At 38.5% G+C, this 21,422-nt stretch overlaps 1 protein-coding gene across 2 annotated transcripts in view; it reads right to left on the reverse strand.

Annotated features, from left to right (window-relative positions):
- PPP1R1C (protein phosphatase 1 regulatory inhibitor subunit 1C) overlaps positions 1-21,422 on the reverse strand; it is a 924,837-nt gene that overhangs the window by 87,887 nt on the left and 815,528 nt on the right. For both annotated transcript variants that reach the window (XM_044075257.1, XM_044075258.1), the window contains one exon: positions 13,528-13,677. In XM_044075257.1, the coding sequence (XP_043931192.1) occupies positions 13,528-13,677 (150 nt within the window). The remainder of the gene's footprint in view (positions 1-13,527; positions 13,678-21,422) is intronic.

Below are 21,422 nucleotides of genomic sequence, written 5' to 3' on the forward strand. Positions count from 1 at the left end.
GGAGTTTCTTCCTCCTCATTCACTTTTGGCAACAAGCACAATAAACAGCCTCAACATAATTCACGGAAACAGACATTTAAGAAGGAATGGCAAGTGGGATCCAAAAATAGGTCTTAAACCTCCCAAAACCAAGGACAGTCCATCAAGTCTGAATTATTTTACAAAAGACCTTGGGACCCCCTCATACCCTGGCCCTGTTTATCTTCCAGAAAGTCTGAATCTTCATTTTTCTCTCTGGCAACAGATTGTTTCAAACAAATGAGTTCCGAAAATCATTCATGTTGATTAGAGATGGCAGTGCGAGGAAATTCCTCCTTTCCAGGAGGTTCATTCCTCATCCTGAAGATCAGACTCTTTTGTTTCCAGCTATAATTTATCACATGCTGTCCCAAGAAGTGAAAGAACCAGCTCCTCCTTCACAGATGGGGAAGAGGTTTTAAACACATTTGTGGCTTTCACCAGTTCTGGAACTTTCTTTCCTAAAACTGTGATAGTGCCCAAATTCAAAATATTGTCACTTCACAACCAATTACCTCTTCTTCCTCTTCCAAGTTTCTTGGTAACGCTAGACTTAAATGATGCGTATCGTCACACATCCCTATTCACTCAGACTTCAGAGGTTTCTTAAGATTTTGCATATCTGGATCATATTATCAATTCTCTGCCTTATCCTTTGGACTATCCACTTCATTAAAAATGTTTAGAAAGTGTCTAGCTCTGATTATAACTCATTGCAGGCTACAGGGTTTAGATGACTCATTTTTCTTTACAGAGCCTTTTTCAAGGTGTCAGGAATTTCTCTGTTAGGTGAGAAGCCTCTTGCACAAACTGAGATTCCAAAAGAACATTCAAAAATCTGTTTTGACTCACTCACTCAGGATTGTGTTCTTTGGATGTTAATTAGACAACTCAGTTAATAAGCTTTTTTTCCACATGAAAAAAATAGATCTTTATTTTGATCTATTTATTAGGTTTTCCATTCAGACTTTGGTCACCACAAGGGACTGTCTTAGGATTTTAGGTGTCATGGCATCTATGATTCTCATGATATCCTGGGCAAGACTCCACCGTTTATCTTTTCAAATCCAACTACTGGGGTTTGTCAGATAAGAAATATTTTGGTGTAGACAACAGATATCCTTAAATCCAGGTCTCCCCTTCTCTGTCCCTGCTCCAAAGCAGTCAGTCACCACAGACCCTTTGGACTTTGCTTGTCAAGCAGTTTCATGAGGGATAAAAGTTCAGCAGGTATGGAACACCAAGGACTGAAACATGCATATAAATATCAAGGAGATGCTTGCCCTGATCAAGGCACTCAACTTTTGAAATATCTTTGGTCCCTGGGACCTCTTCAAGTAGTTACAGACAATACCACAGTCATTTGGTACATCAACAAGCAAGGGGGAGCCACAATGCACCCCTTTTGCAGAATAGCACATTAGCTTGGGATATAGCTTCACAGCACAATCTCACTCTACGTCCTACATTTTATCAAAGCAAAATTATGTGTCAGACAAGCTGAGCAGGACCAGGGCAGACCCTCATTAATGGAAGCTAGATCGGGGGGTCTTCTAAGGTTTGATCCATCTGTGGGGAATTCCTCATGTAGATCTCTTTGCTGCCTCGAACAATCAACTGGCAAAATTCTGTTCCAGGACTACATGCAAGAAGGCCTAGAAGATGGATGCCTTTTCTTTTCTTTGGACAGGAATGCTCCTGTATGCCTTTCCACCCTTTCTACTAATATCTAGGGTACTTCTAAGGATTTAAAAGGAATTCCCCAAGATCTTTGTGGTCTGGCGCAGGCAACTGTTGTTCTCCTTGTTTTTGGAAATAGCCAGGGTCAATTTCCAGAAGCTTCTTCGAAGTCTAGATCTACTCACACAATAACAGGGGTACTTGATACACCCCAGCATGAATCATCTTCAACTGATTGCCTGGATGATAGGGTCTTTTGTCCTTTTAGCCACCTGTTTTCTGATGATATCCAGCAGGTATTGAGACAAGAAAGTCTGTTACTAGAAAATGATATGTTAACAAATGGTAAAGGTTTTCAAGTTGTGCCAACAAGATAACTAGCACCTATTCAGGTCTAGTCATTCTCTGGTTTTACAATATTTATGTCAGTTACTATCCTATACCCTTTTTAATTCCTCTATTAGGGTTCATTTTTCGGCCATTTCAGTATGTCTGCCCATGGATCCTCCTCTTTCAATGCATTCTCAACTCAAAATGTTCTTGAATGGGGTTTTGCATAACAGACCTCCTAGAAAACTGGTGACCCTTCCTTGGGATCTTAATTTTGTGTTAGCAAAGCTAACACTTGCTCCATTTGAATCTGCTAATCTAGCTGACTTCAGGTTCTTAACATTCAAAACAGTTTTACTGATTGCTGTAACCTCTGCAAGAAGAGTATCTGAGTTGCAAGGTCTTATGGTGATATAACACTAACTCATTTTCTACAAGGACATGGTTTCTTTGAGAACTACTACTTCTTTTATGCCTAAAGTGGTATCCAAGTTTACTTTAAACTAACAAACTATCAATCTCCTATTTGCTTTCCTGAACATAAAAATGACAGGGAAAGGATAAGCCATACCTATGATGTTCACAGACAACTCGTGTATTATCCTGACAGAACTAAATCTTTAAGATCTCTTTCAGATCTTTGGATAAATTGTTCATTTCTTGTGAAGGGAAGAAAAAGGGACACCCTGTGAAAACAGATTATTTTCAAATGGTTGCCTAAGGCTATTCATTTTTGTTATACTCACCATAGCAAATCTATTCCAGGTAGGGTCAAGGCCCATTCAGCCAGGGCCTTGGCTTCATCTATGTTTTTTATAAAAGTTTGGATTGCAGAAGTATTCCAGAAGCTGCTGCTTGGCCCTCTGTATATACTTTTACAAAGCACTATGAGCTTGATTCCTTCTCTAGGTCTAGATCAACCTTTGTTAGGACCATTTTCAATGGACTCCTGGGCCCTTCTCCTTCCTCTTCCCAAATATAGTTAGCTGTAATAATCTACCCATATAGCTAAGGCTGCTGCAGCATTAATAAGTTTGAAGAACATAGTACAGTTGTATAAGCTGAACCTACCATAACAGTAGATGTTCAAATGATCACTGCTGCAGAAGCTGTTCCCTCCTGCCATCCCCCATATTTTTCTTTTTTTTTTATGTCAGAGTGTGGACATATACGTTTCTTGTTGTTAGCATTGTCTTTTCATGGCTTGGCCTCCCTCTCTCTACTGGCAGGAAAGGTCTGAAGGGTTTTGCACCCAAGTTTGTCTTTTAGTCAGCTGAGCTCAAGTTGCTTGACAGTTTTCACATGTGGAAAGTACCTTGAAGCTTTGGAATCTAGCCAGCTGTTATATCCTTGGGGGGATATAGCCCATATAGTTAAGGCTACTGCAGGAGTGATCATTTGAACATCTGTACCTTACTCTGGCCTTGGATAGGATAGAAGGACCTTGCCAGGTCATTATCCTTTTGGGTTTGCAAATTGGCATCTCGGCTTGCTGGTTGCCTCCAGACAAGTTGCAATGATTTAGTTCTACAACTGAGTGGAGTTTCGGGGTGTATTAGCAAAGAAAGTCAGGATTAGTGAGTTGATGCAGTTATATGGCCTCCTTAATTTTGCCTCTCAAGCCACTGCGCTAGGCAGGACCTTTTTTGAGAACCATTTTAAACATGTTTAAAGGAAAGAAAACCAAGCATCACTGGGTGCAGATCCCAGCCAGAATAAAGGAAGATCTTTGGTTATGGAAGACTTGTCAGGGCAACTTCAACTGGGTAGCTTTTTGTCAGAGTCCTTGGTTGTCATCTGACACTCTTCAGTTGTTTTTTGATGCAGCTAGTTTGAAATTAGGAGGCACTTTCAAGGCCATTGGTTTGGAGTGACATGTTCCACATCATTGTCTAATCAGAGAAGACAGGGCATAACCTTTCTGAAGATTTTACCGTTTCAGATCACTACAATAGTTTGGTGGGAGCATTTTGCAAATAGCAAGGTCATTTTTTTTTACTCTGACAATCAGGTGGTAGTCCACAGACTAGTGAAAAGGTCATCCCATTTCAAATGAGCTAATTAAATTGTGAAGTTATTGGTTTTGTTAAGCTTACAAATAAATTTCAATTTTACAACTATATACATCCCAGGGAAGCTCAGCTGTATCACAGACAGTATGTCACATTTTCTGAACTCAAGATTTTGACAGTTGGATGCAGAAGCATAAAGGCTCAGGACACCTGTGCCACCAGAGATTTGGTTAGTTGGTGAAGATTAGTCCTCAAACTGTTGCTCAGGTCATGTGCTGTGAGTACCAAGAAATCATACTCAGTATCTGTCAGTGTGTTTAGGGCATTTCACCTTGGACTGATGGCCAATGAAAGTTGCTGATCTATTGCAGTTGTTGGTCATTTCTTGGTTCAAAGGCATCTTTTGAATGAGCAGTGAGTTCAATTTGCCTTCACCTATCACTGCTGGGTTAGTTAGCTCATTCTCTTAATCTTCCAGACATCACCAACCATTGGCCATTTTCCAGAGTTGTAAAAACTTGGGGAAACATCAAAAGGCTAGTCACAGACATGAGAAAACCCATAAGCAGACATCTCTTGGGAACCATCATGTTAGGGGTTCTAGCCTCATCTGGGAACGTCCATACTTTGGTAGTCTGGGTGACTCTATTCTCATGGTTACACAGAGGCTCCATTAGGGAAAGTGAATTGATTCATTCCTTATCTTGAGGAGATGTAATCTTGTCCAAAGAACATGTCACCATTTGGTTAAAGAAGTGAAAAGTTGACTAGATTAGTTGTGGGCAGCAGATCTGCTTAGGCAAAGCAGAAACCTATTTCCTGTGCCTGGTACACTGAGCTATGGTTTTGCATAAGCTGATGCCAGGTGTTTCCCCTTTTAAAGTTGCTTTTGTCTTATTTCAGGCCATGTAATTACACCTAGACATGTCAATTCAGCTCTTAGTAAGACCTTGATATACCAGAGTATTTCTCCTTCCGTCTTTTCAACAAACTCCTTTAGAATTGGTAGAACATCAGACCTAGCACAAGAAGGCCAGTCTATACTTGTTTTGAAGAAGATGGGCAGATGGGCTTTCATTGCCTTTGTCTGTTATACCAGGAAATAACCAGCCTATTTTAATTTGCAGGAAAAAAAGACCCTGCTGGTCTTAGCTTATACGTTTATTCAGAGTGCAGCCTTGAGGGCATCCATTCGTGGGGATGGCCCAAGTCTTCACTTGGATCCAAAGTCCCAATCTGTCCATTGGTTCAATTATTCTGTTTTTTCCTGGCTACAGTTATGGGATGTTTGACAAGGTCTACTTTTTCACTGGCCTAGCAGTGTTTATTAATCTCAGAGGAAATGACTTGACATGAATACCCAAGAAGATTCTTCTGGCCAGAATATTAGTGGACTTGTCTACCTTAAAATCATGGCACCATGGGATGCTGATATATTGATCTGCCTTAATCCCTAGATTTCTGTGGCACCTACAGCCATTGAATTATGAAGACAGTTCATTAATCCCATTGCAAGGTCAGGCAAGGACATAGGTGTACATGTGAATGAACACCAAGATCTGGCAAGGCCTGATAAGGAATTATTGAAAAGGACAAAGTGCATCTAAATGTATTTGGATTACATTTGTTTGTTCAATTTTCTTTAGAGGTAAGCAGCACAATTTCTGCCTGTGTTATATGAGATTTTGGAGTTTGTTTATCATGTTATCTTTCATCTTTACTCAAAGTTTTTATCAAAATGCTAATCTTCAAGTTTCATGTTGAGTCTTCTGATGGAGCTTCAGTTGTCTTTTTTTTATTTATGGTTAATGTATATTAATTATCAAGTTACTATGTTATTTTGGTGTGACATGGCATTTCATTCCTATGTTATGGTTGTTTCTTCTTGAAGAAGAGGAGGCCAATGCAGTGGGAACAGCAAGAGAAAGCCTGCTGGTGGACCATCATATTGTGGTTTACCCCCTTTTTGGTTCAACAGCCTCTTCTTGACCTGACTTGGGGTAGAAAGCACGTTCTAGTTGGGCTGCCTCATCGGAGTGTTGAGTAGGGACAGAAGGTTACAAGTTTCTGGACTGAACTGGTAATTTCAGTGATCTATGTGGGCATGGTGTACACCAATTGGGCACCACTGGGGGGTTGCATGGGCACGGTTATGCCAACTGGCTCCATATTTAAGGCTGTTGGTAATGATTTTGATGTTTACCATTACTGAAATATGCTTTAAAGATCCAACATATATCACATGCTATGTTCATTTAGAGAGATACATGATAGGTGGTAATATTTCAGTCTTTGGAAAAGAACACCTAAAAGCATACCTCTCAACTGCCCAGATTTTCACAGAGTGTTCAGATTTTTGGCTCATATTTTTGGTCTGTTCCTCATAAAATTTGTATTTTTCTGGTAAATCACTGTGATGATCTGAGGATTTATGTCAGTAAATAATGACATACATTTCAGTTTCAGACCTCATAGATTAGATTAGTAATAGGCTAACTGCCCTTTCAGGTGATTTGAAACCTATCCAGTTACCCCATGTGAGAATCAAACCCTGCACCTTGTGTCTTTAAGGTAAACACCTTAACCATTATATCATATTCTTCAGAAATTGTACGCGAAAGCAAACCCTGTTACTCTAGCAACTTTCTAAGTTTATAAGAGCAGTATTTAAAATATGTCCCTATTTTTGTCCCCTTTGTCCCCTATTTTGGCAGGCTTTGTCCAGATTTCTTGCACTCAGAGGTTGAGAAGTATGCCTAAAAGTCAGATGCCAACATCCCATTTCAGGACTACAAACTGCTCATACAATAATTAATACTGGCAGTGTCGTACATAATACTATATAAGTCAACTGTACACTTATATCTCATACAGATCATGAGGATTTCCCGAGTAAACTTCAGGATAAAAAATGAAAATACAGTCCTTATTGCAAATTCATAACTAACCAAACTAACTGGATAAACTAGTCAACATAAGGTAAAGATGTTTAAAAATTAATTGATTTCATGTTAATATATTTTGGAACAAATATTATAAAAGCTGTGTAGGAATGACAATATCTTAAATTTCACCTAACTTAACTAACTCTGCTAAGCCAACTAGTCTTACTACTGTACCCACTTAGGACTGTTAATCTACTGCTCACCCCATCTCTAAAGGAGTTAGGGAAAACTACCCCAGCAATGTTGAGCTCTCCATAAGCAACTAAAACCAGGACAAGACATATTGTAAATCAATTTGTTATCCTTCTCAACTAAAACCAGGCGAAGACATATAGTGAATCAATTTGTTATCCTTCTCAACTATAGCGAGCATCATCTGCTCTCTCAGAGCCTTATTCTACATCTCTCTGCTTTTACTCTAATAGTAAATCTATCACAGGAATCCTAAACTTAGGAATATCTTCTTAAATTTAATATTATATTGTAGAGAACAAATGTATCCTATCTATTAGTTAATATGTATGTCAAAGTCTCTTCTATGGAAATTGTATGTCAAAAGTCTGTCCTTAAAACAATGTTTTGTAAAAAATTGTTATCTTGGAGCTTTTCTCCCTGGGCCTCCACTGAAAATGGACTTGTAATCCAGTTGGACTCTCCCGGTCAATAAATGTAAAATAAATAAATAAATACATATTAATATACTTAGCATTTTTATGCTTTCTACCCACAGTTTTTCACTCAGTAGTTAAAAGAAGTCATGATAGCATAATCTTTAACCTAAGATGAATCTCAGACCCTGTCATAAATAAGTCATCCCTTCTATACTTTAGATTATTTATTAGTATTTTCACTATAGTGTTAATGGGTTCGCTATTATGTTCCCGAAACTGCTTTGGTCGATGGGTCAAAACATTGACCCAGAAAGATGAATCCATATCATGGAATAGGCAGCAAACTTGAAATGTAGTACATCGACTCCCAGAGATCGATGTATTTGACATAGCAGGAGGTGATGTCTGTGTCCCATGCTATGCAGCTTACCGTACCGTGACTTTCCACAGTCAACGGTACGTGTATTTTACTATTTTGCAGGGGGGCAAGCCCCACTGCACCTCCCATGTGGAGGGCTTCACCCTTCAAGCCCCCTGCAAATTATATATACCAACTCCAAGATCACACTACAGTGCGGAAATGGGTTAATTCCCTGTTCTTCACTGAACCGCAGTCTCTGTACACAATGATAAACTCAGAAAATCGAACTACGCTACACATTTGCTGTAGTATAGTCAATGTTTTCTGGTTTGGTTTTCTGCCCATTAGAAAACTGACTTTCAACCACATGCCAGTTGACTAAAGAAAATTTTGAAAATCTAACAGTAAACCATGTTAATGATAGCATTTTTTATGATATGATAACTTTTTATGATAGTCATAGGTTTAGAAAAGAAAATTAGTAGTTTTATTTAATTTGCATCAGAAAGCTTTTTGCTTGAGATATAGTATGAATACCTGTAGTATCAAAAGATATATAAATAATTACTGAAAATTTGTATTAGGTAATGAAAAATTAATTAACTGTATAGGCAAAGGTTCTAACATTGCTAATAGGAGAGGTGTGGCTCTAAAATTTTATTAGAGTATTTGGAAAAAGCAGATAAGTGAAACAGAACAAAGAAATGTTCAAATGTGTCTCTTGCCTCTACTATTACAAATTATAGTTTGGGATTTTCAGTTATAGATTTACCTCATTTTGACTGTACTTTATCAGTAGGGGTACATTTTTCATGTAATAGCACTTTCATTGCATTCATTGCTATTTGCAAAATATGTATTTTTTTTATATTGGGAATACAAGTACAAATGTTCCTAGAATATTTATGAACATTTGCATGCAATTAAGAAAAAGACATTTTTTTTAATTCATTTATCATTTGTTGACCAGGTTAGTCCAGCTAGGTTAGTGGCCTCTTTTCAGGGGAGACCTGAGGTGGAACTACTACTGCTAGGGGAAATTTGGCCAGGGCATTGGGAAACTTCCCCTCTGTTTTCAATAAGTGCCATGGGATCTTTTACATCTATCTGAACTACCAAATACTCAAGCAGATGGGGCCTCAGTTTAATGTCTCATCTGAAGGACAACACATTCAAGAGTGCAGCACCCCATTAGGCTTCATGCAGTGTCAGCAATCCATCTACATGGCATGAGAACAGAACTCACAGCCTTCTGTTCCAAAGGCAAGTATGCCTCCTGCGACCTTATAATAATGTCTTGTGTCAATACTCTCTGAAGTGCACAAATTTTAAGACATTTATATTTCTTGCTGTATACAGCGTTCATGTTGATATATCAGATGGTGAAAAAAACACTATTTTAAAACATAAGAAATTATTATAGTAGTAACATTTAAATGCTGATCATACTCGATCTTAAATGATAATTTTGACATTCAGAGTACATTAAAATTATGTGTATTACATTAACTTTTGCACATTTTTATGTAGCTAGAATAGTATCAATATCGTTGAGTTATAATCCACTTTGAATTGCTTTTATGTGTTAGACATTTGATCTGACAAATGTTGATATTTTTATGATGTAATCAGTCATATAATGATGACAAGATATTTAAAGTTGTTGTTCACTGCAATGTTTGCATTTTTGCAATGTTCTTCAAAATGCTTTTTACTGTTCACCACATTGTATAAGATGTACACTGCATTGTTTGGTGCTGTTCTTTGAACTGATTTATAATGTTGATGTATTAAGCTACATGGTAAGCAATTACAAAAAAATTGTAGTTCATTTCCTGTGCTACACTGATGAAGTCTTTAATGGTACTAATAATGTTGCTTAATATGGTTGATCTTTGCTGTGTCTTTTTTTTTGTGAGGCTTGTGTTCCAATGCCAGTCACTGCCATTGCTTAAATGCATATATGAGTGCGGGAGTCTGTGGGTGTGTATGTGTGTGTTTCTGTGCATTTGTATGTAGGTATGTATTAGTCTGTGGCAAAATATTTAAAAATCAGGGATGTGTGGGCAAAACCCTAGACTGGGAAGTAGAGAGGAGTATAGCCCCCAACACAAACTGAGGGCCAAATTCATTAAAGTGTACACAGTCTCTATTCAATAATATTCTATCACATTTTTTATGCTTTCTAGTCCCTCAGAAAGATTACACTACACTTTATTTATTATTTATTTATTTTTAAGATTACACTTTGTGCTAACCTTTATGAATCCTCATCAATATTTAAAGCTACAAGAATATCAGTAGAAAAACTAAAATTAGGAGAAAATCTACTTTATCAACAATACACCATCACCCAAAAGATCCTTTACCACCCCAAGAATACCCCAATCCTCACTAATCTGATTACCCCATATAAAAATCTGCCAACACTACGCTCAGCTAATAAGCTTCTAGTTTCCACTATTAAATCAAACAACCAGGCAGGGGACTCACTTTTCACTAGCACAGTGGGAAAAACCTGGAACCTGCTTCCAAGGGAACTCACATCTCTTTCTTCCACACTGCTTTTCAAAAAATACCTTAAAGAATACCTTACTACACACTGGCTATGTCCCTGCTCTAACCCTGACTAATATCTAAATCCCCATCTCACTCTCCCTAGATTTTCTGCTCTGTTGTTCTATTATGTTTACCTGGGTTAACCAGTAACCTTGCCTCTAATTAGTATTTAACAAGATTTCCTTCTTAGTACCTTATAACAGTATTCTGACTCTAAATATGCTATCCTCCACTGTACTGGATATAAATTATAATGTCTGTACATCTGTAAAAGAAAGGAAAAAAAAAATAACTTTATATTTCTGTTTGCTATTTGTATGTAATATATGATATGTCACTGCCTATGCTTGGAGCTTTTCTCCCTGGACCTCTACTGAAAATGACATATATCCAGTTAGACTAGCCCGGTCAACAAATGTAAAATAAATAAGAAGGTGCGAGTTATGTCTGTGTTCTCTGTTCATTCAAAACAGTGTACACTTAGCGTCCACTTAGTGTAGGCTTTGCTGAATCTCACCCTGAGATTTTTTTCCAACGAGACCAGGTATTCCTGAAAATACTAAAACTAGTGGTGATATATTTTACATTAATATTAACACTTTTAACCTGAGAGATCCTTGCTGTAACCATGTTGTCACAGTATGATAATGCCACCAACATAACATTCAGAAACATCTTTTCACAGTCATTCTCCCTGTCCAATTGCTTATCTGTCTTAACTGTCTTATCTCACTGCTGTCAATGTGTCTCACTATCATTCCACATGCAGTGACCCCTTTCTTGTCCTTCTCCAGTGCATCAGGAAAAACCACTTAATTACTTGTTCTTGGAAATAAAATAAGACACTTAAAAGGGGTTACTATTGTCAGAAACCAAAAAAAAAGTTGTATTATCTTGATATTATAATTAGTACTAATTGTCTTGCAGTACTAGAAATACTTATTTTTTTTCCCTTGTTCCACCTGAAAATAGCTTGATGGTGAAGATTACATCTATGGCTAAACTATCTCATTCTTACAAATGCATCCTTTGCCTACAGATGTCATTATAGTAACCAATCTCTCCTTCAGGCTATTCTATCCATCCCGTTAAAATGACCACACTCATTGTTACTATTAACTTTTGGAATCTCTGAACAGACTCTGAGTATTTTTTCCAGTGGCATTCCCTGGTCGTGCTCTTTGTCATATTTGAAATAAACTATAATCAGCACTTTCTTCTTCAACTACAGTGATCAATTTACTTTATTTTTACAAAGGTAGTTAGCTGTAGGGAACAGTTTCTCTATTCATTCTAGAATGAGCTTGCAAAGTCAGATTTACAGAAGTTCCATCCTCTGATGTTCTATCAGTTGTCACTGACATTACACAATGAAAGACTTGCAAATCTTTTTCAGTTTAAATAGATTTATGACCCCCATAGAAAGTAAATAAGAAAGAGCTAGAAATAGTTTGCTATATGGGATTTTCCTGGCTCAAAGAGCCTTGAGATATAGTAGTCAATATAATGTAGCTGACATGGAGATGAATTCCCAAAGACTCTCTAGCAAAATATTATGCAAACCCAACAAGATGTGTGTTAAGGAGACTGAACAGCACAAGAATGCAAAAAAAAAAAAAGAAACACCAGATAATCTTTGCTTAATAAATGGACAGTAGTGCAGGTATCATTTTGTACAAAGGAAAATGTACAGTGGAATGAGGAAATGTAAAATGTGCCTTTTAATATATTATCAACAAGGAAATAATTCTAAATAAATGTCAATGTTTTAAGAAAGGTACTTAAGCACGTTTTCAACCTAGCAACGTCCCAAATAAAATATAGAACTAAATCACAGGATCTGTTCTTTAGTTTTGGGAAGGCTAAAAAGCTTTTACAGAGTCAGTGCGGTGACAGTAGAGTTTATGGACTAACTATAACCAGAGAAGGAATAAATGAGTCAGGCACCATCTCCACAGAATTAATATATGCAGGAATACTGATAATAATGATTAACGATTAATGGGAATTATTGTGTTTTAATAGTATTAACAGGGCACAGAAATCTAACTGCACTAACAAAAAGTCAAGAATCACATGATAATAAAGATTAATTATTAATGGGAATTACTGTGTTTTAATAGTATTGACGGGACACAGACATCTAACAGCAGTAACAAGAAGTCAAGAATTACATGATTAATAAAGATATATTATTAGTAAGATTTAGCAGATTATGATAGTTAGGGAAAGCTTCCAGAAGGGATGCAGGAGAGTCCAAGATGAAGCCACAAGGCTCTAACAGCCTTAATAGGCTCAGAAGGCCAAGCAGCATAAATGGACTCAGGTGGCCACAGCAGGTTGTGATTAACAATCAGTGTGGCTTCCAGCATAGTCATTAGAATGCAATAAGCCACAGTAGGATTAAAGGAACCAGGACCGTCATCATCAGAGTTAAGAGATTAAGGTAGGTTAATCAGATTTAGTGGGGATGATATAATTCCAAAAGGATTACTTAACACAAGCAGTGTTATCCGGATTCAAAAACTCACAACTGAGTCAATAAAATCATGATGGTTACATCTTGACAGTCACAGACATAATTATTTTTCTCCTGTGCAACAACAGTCTGAATATACTTTTCAGTACAGGCAGAGGTGTGTTTACTTTTTACTTGGACAGAAGCAGGACCAGTTAGGATTCTTCATCCTAGTAAAGTCATTATTACCCACCTGGTTTATTAGCTACACAAAAATGGTGCTCAAGCCATTAAATACATTGACAAATGTTATCAAAAATATTAAGGTCACATAACTGCCCTGGTTGGGGGCTCTTTCAGCAGGGGCCACCACGTGACCACAAGGTGCCTAAAACCAGGTTAATCCTTTTTCCTGCACTTCAGACTGAACATGTCAGCTGTAAAGAGGTTTCATTTCAAGCATTCTGAGGAGCAAAACTACTGACACTGTCTTGGCTGGGCATCCTTCAAAAATAAACCAATCCTGTATGAACTGAAACTTAAATGTCCATACCTGGAACAAAAGGAGGCGTGTGATGATATGGGGTATCTTTCCGTCTAGGTTTCTTAGACTGCTCATCAGTTTCTGTTACAATCTGTTGCTGTGTTAGGCTTGAGAACTGTGGATTCTCATTATATTTAAAGGAATCTGCCTGTTCACTGCCTGTGGGTGTAATAAAGTTAAAAAAAAACTAATAAGTGTCTATATACTTATAATTACTCTGATTTGTTGTTTCCATTATTATTATTATAGGTTCATAGCCTTATATAATTCTTTCATGTTAAGTTTTGCATCATTTCTTTAGCATAACCACTATACTGCAACAGTTTTAAAATCTGCAAAAGTTATTTCAGTACACGTATAGCTTACAGAACTGGTTTATTGTGTGTCCTGATATCAATGCATGTTATAGCTTGTGTTATTAAATGGAATAATCATTTTAATTCCCAATGTCTTGAAATATGCAGTGCAGCAATATATATATGGTTATTAAGATATTTTAATTGCTTTTGCAAATATCATGTTAGTTAATAATTTTCTGTAATTCACAATAATTCTAAAAGACAAAGCTGGACTTCAGTATTGTACATAAAACATAAAGAACATTAATGGATTTTGTATACTAATGTCAAATGCTGCTTCAAAGCATAAACATGCACAGGTGTTTCTCATGGAAGAGTGTAAGCATTTAACTAGCACATATGCAGTGTTTATGTGTGTGTGTGTGTGTGTGTGTGTGTGTGTGTGTGTGTGTGTGTGTGTGTGTGTGTGTGTGTGTGTGTGTATGTATGTATATATGTTGCAAATTCAGTTTTCTGCAAGAAGAACAAGATCAAAAGTCCACTATGAAAACTATTTTTAAAATTGCTTAAGTCTTCAAAGAACAAATCAAAACAACATTAATAATGAAACAAAATCACAACAAAAATATAATTTTCAAAAGTAAAAGACATTAACATAAAACATGAACAAACAAAATCCGCATGTTAGAATAGAAAAAAACAATGTAGTGCTACTGTACAATGCTGTGATGACATAATTCATGTTCATATAGTCCTATAATAGTAATTTTCATCATGGGTCACCTTTCTTAAATGAAATCAGTGGCTGAACAACTTCAAAAGAACAAGCTAGATTGTCCAGAGAGAAAGAGTTACTCTTTGTAATTTGTTCACTTTGACGTGTTATGAAAATAACAAATATGTATGACTATGTCACTGGAATGAAGGTATTTTAAGACTTTCTTTACATTATTTTCCGTATCCAGTGCATATGTGTGTGTCTGTGTATATGTGTGTGTATGTGAGATTAATATTCTGTGATTTATACTTATCTAGAAGATGCAAGCTTACTCGTAACTGGAGCAGTAGCTGGCTATGTTTTTGCAGCTGCATGCATTCTGTGCCGGCATTTATAAAGTCCCATTTGTGTGTTACATGAAACTGGCATTTGAAGAGTTCTTCATGAAATTAACCAGCATTTGTGTAGTTATTCATGACTGCAAGAGGCATGCAACTAACTCAGACCCTAATAAAATGGCAAGTTTCCTTCACATTTTCTTTCCCTCCCAGACACTACAGTGTTGTTGTAAGACTGATGCTGTCTATACCCCTGCCACAGACAACCTACCCAACCACAGACCTAACATCTGCTAGAGGAAAGAATACTTGTGGAAGTTATTCAAGCTCTCCTGCCATGAGGACTCATCAAGTAGCAAGTCCTTCCATCACCCAAGACTGGCACACTGCTGGCCTATTGATGAAACAAGGCTCAGCACCACTGACAGATAACTATCATACCCTCAAACCTGCCTGTGTCATTTTTCATTTTCTGGCATCTTATTTCTGTTTGTTTGGCTTGTGATCATACCTTCAAGGACAGTTTGTCATGCACCAATATACGAATCTAAGAATCCGTACTGATCAGGGCCCACTCACTGAATGCGACAGCTATCATCCCCTACTAGTGATCAAAGGTCCCGAACACTGAGCATCATTTCTTTCTTTCTTTACTTGCCAAGATGAAGCTTGTGCAAGCATGGGGAAACAGATACTGCTTTCCTTTGTTTATGCTCATGCTTGTGCAGTCTTAGAGTTGGCATATATCAGCTACATGATGTGTGAGGTGTAGGAAGACTTGCCCTCTTCAAAAATCACTTATTCAGATGTTTTTATTAACTGCATCAAGTATTCTGTGGGCTTGCTAAGTCAATATAAAGTTGGACGACTGATGCTATGATCACCAGAGACTTCAATGTGCGTGATCTTTTCATTGCTGGTCTATGATATATAGGGACACAGTTATATGGGTCATATGAGTTATCCTGTTCCTATAATTCCCTCTTTATAGTTAGCTAACGTAATTGAAAATTCAGTGAGAATTTTGATTCATACTATTTTTTAAATGCTTTAAAGGTGCCACTTAAAGTAAAACATAGCCTTACATTTTGCAGGTGTGATTTTAGACTCTAAACTATTCAGAAAATGAATTCACAATTCCATCAGCTTTGCATAAGGTGTGCATAATGTTGATGACATACAAGAATGGACAGTGACTTTTATGTTCAGCTGACTACTGCAACACAGTGAGTTAACTTATATTTAGTTTATAGGTAAGTACTTGTGGGCCATTTTTAACCTACCCAAGTTCCCTCAAAAGTGAAAATCAAACCATGTAACTTATGTTTGTGAGGTAAACACCTTAACCATTATGTCAACCCCTAACTTTGGTAGCGACAGAGCACACTACTTTTTGCTTAGCTCTAAGACAGTTCCATAAATATAAAGTCAGTGAACACATTTTCAGATGGATTATTGACTGACTCAAAACATGTTTCTTGGAGGTTCCCATAACCATGCGTGGAGCTACAACTTTTACAATCTTGCTCTTGAAATAAACACTAAAGTTATTTCAATCTGAGGTTAAAGAGTCATTTTCCCTTGCACTGACCTATTTTGTTGTTTGTCTTTCAGCTTTTCCTAGTTAGGAGTTGCCACAGCAGAACTCTGGTCCGCTAATGATTGGCAGTAGGTTTTTACGGTGCCGAGTTGCCAGCTCGATGCCCAACCTTCAACGAAGGCACGCCCATTCACGCATGTCTTTCAGAACACCACTCAACCACGGGGAGGACATGAAGACTCCACACAGAAGGCACTCCCCACACACCAGCCAAGAATCAAAAGGGAGAACCTCTTGCTGTGAGGCAACAACGCTACTGCTGCACCACCGCGGCCTTCCCTTGCACTGATCTATACCTGTAGCAATTTGAAGAATCAGGTGAAAGTCACAGTTCATACATTTGGCTGTTTGACAATTCAGTTATACTCCGGAATGCTTCTTTTAGTGGAAAGCCACAGAGGCTGGAAAATATTTTTACTTGTCATCATTATTAACGCAATCTAGGATATGATATTTCCAATAAATTTAAAATAAAACATTGGAGCTATGAAGGAATAGAAACAATAAATTAAAAATGTATTTAGATGATGTGTTTTGCAAGGAGAGTAATACCTGGCACATTCACAATTGATATAATAATAGACTAAAACATAGGATCATAGGAGGTTACTAGGATATCAACCCAGAGGTCCTTTCAAGCCTAGCTGTTTCATCCCAATGTAATACCATAGATACTCGTCAATATCCAGGATTGTATTTAGTAATGACTGCCCATGTCCAGGAGGGTTATCCCTGGTATGAATTTACAGTGCTCTATCCACTAGTCCAGGTTTCTTTTGAACAGAGTCATAGAGGTGCTCTGTTTGACATAAATTGGCAGCATTTTCCAAAGATGCAGCAATCACTGGGAGACAAATCTGTCCCTCCAGCACATCCTATTCAAGTTGCAGGCCATATTTAGGTCCCTAGAATGGGTACCACTAGTCCTGTTTGATTTAGGTGATGTACAGCAAATTCATTACAATTGAGCTGGAAATTGCTCTGTAAGCCATGCATACATCTCCCCCCTAAGAAGTCTATATAATACTGAGTATAGTGATAGGAACTTTAGTCGGTCTGTGCAAGGCAAGTGCTGGAGTCCCTTGATCTTAGTTAGAAACCTCTGAGGTCTCTCTGCCATAAACAAACTCTACAACAGAAGAAAGAAACTGTTGCAAAAAAGAGTAAAATCCCATGACTGGAGGAACTCCCTGGTCAACCTCAGTAAGAAGCTGAGATCCCTCATAAAATCCTCCAAAGCTAGTTACGAAAACAAAATTGCCACTGACTGTAAAGACAACTACAAAGCATTCTATAGCTATGTCAAGAATCTAAATGGGAACACTCAGATCTGCTCTGAGTTACAGCATAATGGCACTAAATATACAGAACCAACTGATATTGCCAACATCCTAGCAGATAGGTTCAGTGCTAACTTTACCCCCCTCTCACCCCCTAGAGGGCCCATCTCTATACCTGAAGAATGCAAAGTTCCTATAATCACAGCTGCACAGGTAAAAAACACACTCTCCAAAGCCAAGAACACAGCATCCATGGGACCTGACAATATCCCAGGCTGCGTTCTACATGAACTACAGAATGAACTGGCACCCTACCTAAGTACCATGTTCAATCATAGCCTCACCTCAGGCTTTGTACTCACTGAATGGTGCACCGTGACAGTTATCCCACTCCACAAAGGGGGAGCCACGACGGACCCCGGGAACTACCGCCCCATTAGCCTGACGAGCCTGGTCTGCAAGGCCATGGAATGTATCATCATGGAACTCATAAACAAAGACATTGGTAATCTCCAAACTCTGGACCCTACACAGTTTGGATTTGTAAAAGGCAGATCATGTCTCCTAAACCTGATTGACTTCTTTGAAGCAGTCACCAAAGCCATAGATCAGGGTAAAATGGTTCACACAGCTTATCTAGATCTCGCCAAGGCTTTCGACACCATCCCCCACTCTGGAATTATAGATAAGCTCACTAAACTAGGTATAAATCCCTATGTCACAAGATGGGTTGCCAACTGGCTCATGGACAGAACCCACACTGTGAAAGTAGCGGATTCCAAATCCGACATCAGACCAGTGACAAGTGGAGTACCGCAGGGTTCAGTCCTGGGTCCTCTCCTGTTTGGTATCTACTTCTCTGAAGTGCAGGCCAACATAGAAGGTCTTTGGCTAACAAAGTTTGTAGATGACTGCAAACTAGGAGCCATAATCGAAACTCCTAACGATGTGGACAAACTACAAAAGGGCCTCAATGAGACAGATACCTGGTGTCAAAGCCATGGCCTGAAGCTCAATGCCAAAAAGTGTATTGTCATCCCCTTTGGTAAAAACTCTGTACCCATGAACTACCACATAGCTGGTAGTCTACTTAATGCCGAAAATGTGATAAGAGATCTTGGGACACAGGTGGACAGTAGTCTCTACTTTGATAATCACATCGCCACAGTGGTCAGGAAATCCTTCTACATGGCTCATCTCATCACAAAAGGATTCTCATCCAGAAAAAAAGAGGTCATTGTTCCCCTCTACTCATCACTCATTAGACCCATTATAGAGTACAATGCCCCTTTTGATATGTACCTCACAAGACATCTACAACAACTGGAAAGACCACAGAAATACCTCACAAAGAGGATTACTGGCCTCAAACATATGCCCTATGCAGACCTTCTCAAAAAACTACAGCTTTACTCCATCGCATATCACCTACTCAGGGGCGATCTCTGCCTAACATGCAAAGCTATGTCAAACCCAGAGCTGTTGGACATGCTCCACTTAAAGAAATCCCAATCCCTCCGAGCTACATGCTCTAGTGTCCTTAACCTTGTCACCACAATAAACAGAAAATGCTGGAGGGATAGATTCCTGTCCCAGAGACTTCCCATACTCTGGAACAGACTACCTATCTATGTCAAACAGAGCTCCTCATTAGCACTCTTCAAGAAAAATCTTGATGATTGGATGGGAAATGGGAAATTCACCCCGGGGATCACTTCTTTGGCTCTGCTCGACAGGGGCACAGGAAAATAATTTTCTTGGGTGGCGAAAGCCAGGGTACATTCTTTGGCTAGGGCCGATAGCTTAGTACCTACCTATGAACCTATGAATTGCTGCAAGTGCTTTGCACAGTACATGCTAAAAGGGGCACTTTACTCAATTATGGACCTGATTAGTGATGAGTATAAAGTGGTTATGGCCTCCTTTGCTCTAAAGGCAATGTCTCTGCTAATTAAGCATGCTACATAGAAATCCTTTACTACAGTAGACGCATGGTGGTCAAAGCTAAGGTCGCAATCTACTTGTGATCCTAGATCTCTTACCACTTCATAGGTACATAGAGTATTGTTGTTAATTTGATAGTGTGAAGGGACATTGTTTTTACTGAAGGGAATGATGATGAATTTCTTTCAATTCAGTTTGAAAACATGACTAAGACACCAGTCTTTGGTCTGCATAAGACCCTCCTGAAGTATGCTAACATCATTTGGGGATTCAACAATTGCACACAGTTTGCAGTCATCTGCAAACTTGGTCAACCGCAGCCCCTTAGTTTTGGCCTGAGCTTCCGAGAAGTATATATCAAACAGTAGGGGACCCAGTACTGACCATTGTGACACCCTGCCGGTGACAAGTCTGCTGGTTGATGTGGAGTTCCCCACTTTGATAGTGTGTGACTGGTTTGTGAGCCAGTTGGCAATCCATCTTACAACAGAGGACTTTGCCAAGTCAAGGTATGCTGTGTGCACAGATTTGCCCTTGTCAATGGCCCTGGTCACATTTTCAAAGAAAGCCATCAGATTTAACAGACAGGATCTGCCCTTGACAAAGCTAAATTGGGTTGTATCCTGGGTTTGTAGGTCGCCTATGTTATTATTTATGAGGTCCGTGATGATGCATTCCATGGCTTTACGGATGAGGCTGGTCAGACTTATGGGTCTATAATTCCCTGGGTCTGTTGCTAAGCCACCTTTGTGGAGGGGAATAACTGCTGCTGTTCTCCATTCTGCAGGAACAAAGCTTGTGTTTAGGCTGTGATTGAATAGGGTACTTAATGGTGATGCTACTTCATGTTTTAGTTTGTTTTGAAGATAGCCTGGGATGCCGTCTGGTCCTACAGAGGCTGCGTTTTTTTTGCCTTAGACAAGGTTTTAATGATCTGCTCTTTGGATATGTAGCATGTGGGGAAGTTGAGAGCAAGTTTGGTGATAGGTATAAAGGGGATAAGGGAGTGAAATTTTCACCAAATATGTCTGCTAGCAGGTTTGCTATCACTGTGGGATCAGTGTGTGTATGATACCATTAGTCACTAGTTTGGCACATGCTTGGGTCCTACCTGTTAGGCTATGTATGTAGCTGTGAAAGGTGTTATGGTTATCCTTGGCTGTGACTGCTGAATTTTTCTCAAAGTTACCCTTAGAAAATTTGACATGTTGTCTTATTTGCCTTTTGAGGCTGAGGAGGGTGCTTTTCCATTGTTGGGGACTCACCTTAGTTTTCCTAGACAACAACTTTTTATGTTTGTTGTAAACTTTGTTGATGTTGGATGTCCACCATGGTGGCTTGATTTTACTTAGGGCTCTGGCTTTGGTTGTCTCTGGAACAGCCAAGTCTACACTTATACAAGTGATTGTACAAGGCTTTAGTGTAAGCTTTGGTGTAGTTACAAAATTCAGCTGGGGGTGAGGCTTGTAAGCCATTTATACCTTCCCCTAGGAGGCCATAGGTTTCTTTGGTGAAGTTTTTTAGTCTGACTTCACCATTTGTGAGTTCTGATATTAGTACCAACTTGAAGGTGGCTGATTTGTGTTCATATTTGACTAATGATGGTCCAACAGTTGTGGTGGTGCATCTGTTTATCATGTTAGCAAGTACCAGATCCAGTTTTGTTCCTCTGGTTGGGGTTTGAACAATTAGTTCCTGGGCATTTAACAAAGTCAAGGAACTTTA

Source organism: Protopterus annectens, chromosome 6.part0, assembly GCF_019279795.1.
Source record: "Protopterus annectens isolate FY-2018-M chromosome 6.part0, PAN1.0, whole genome shotgun sequence".
NCBI classification, from domain to species: Eukaryota; Metazoa; Chordata; order Ceratodontiformes; family Protopteridae; genus Protopterus; species Protopterus annectens.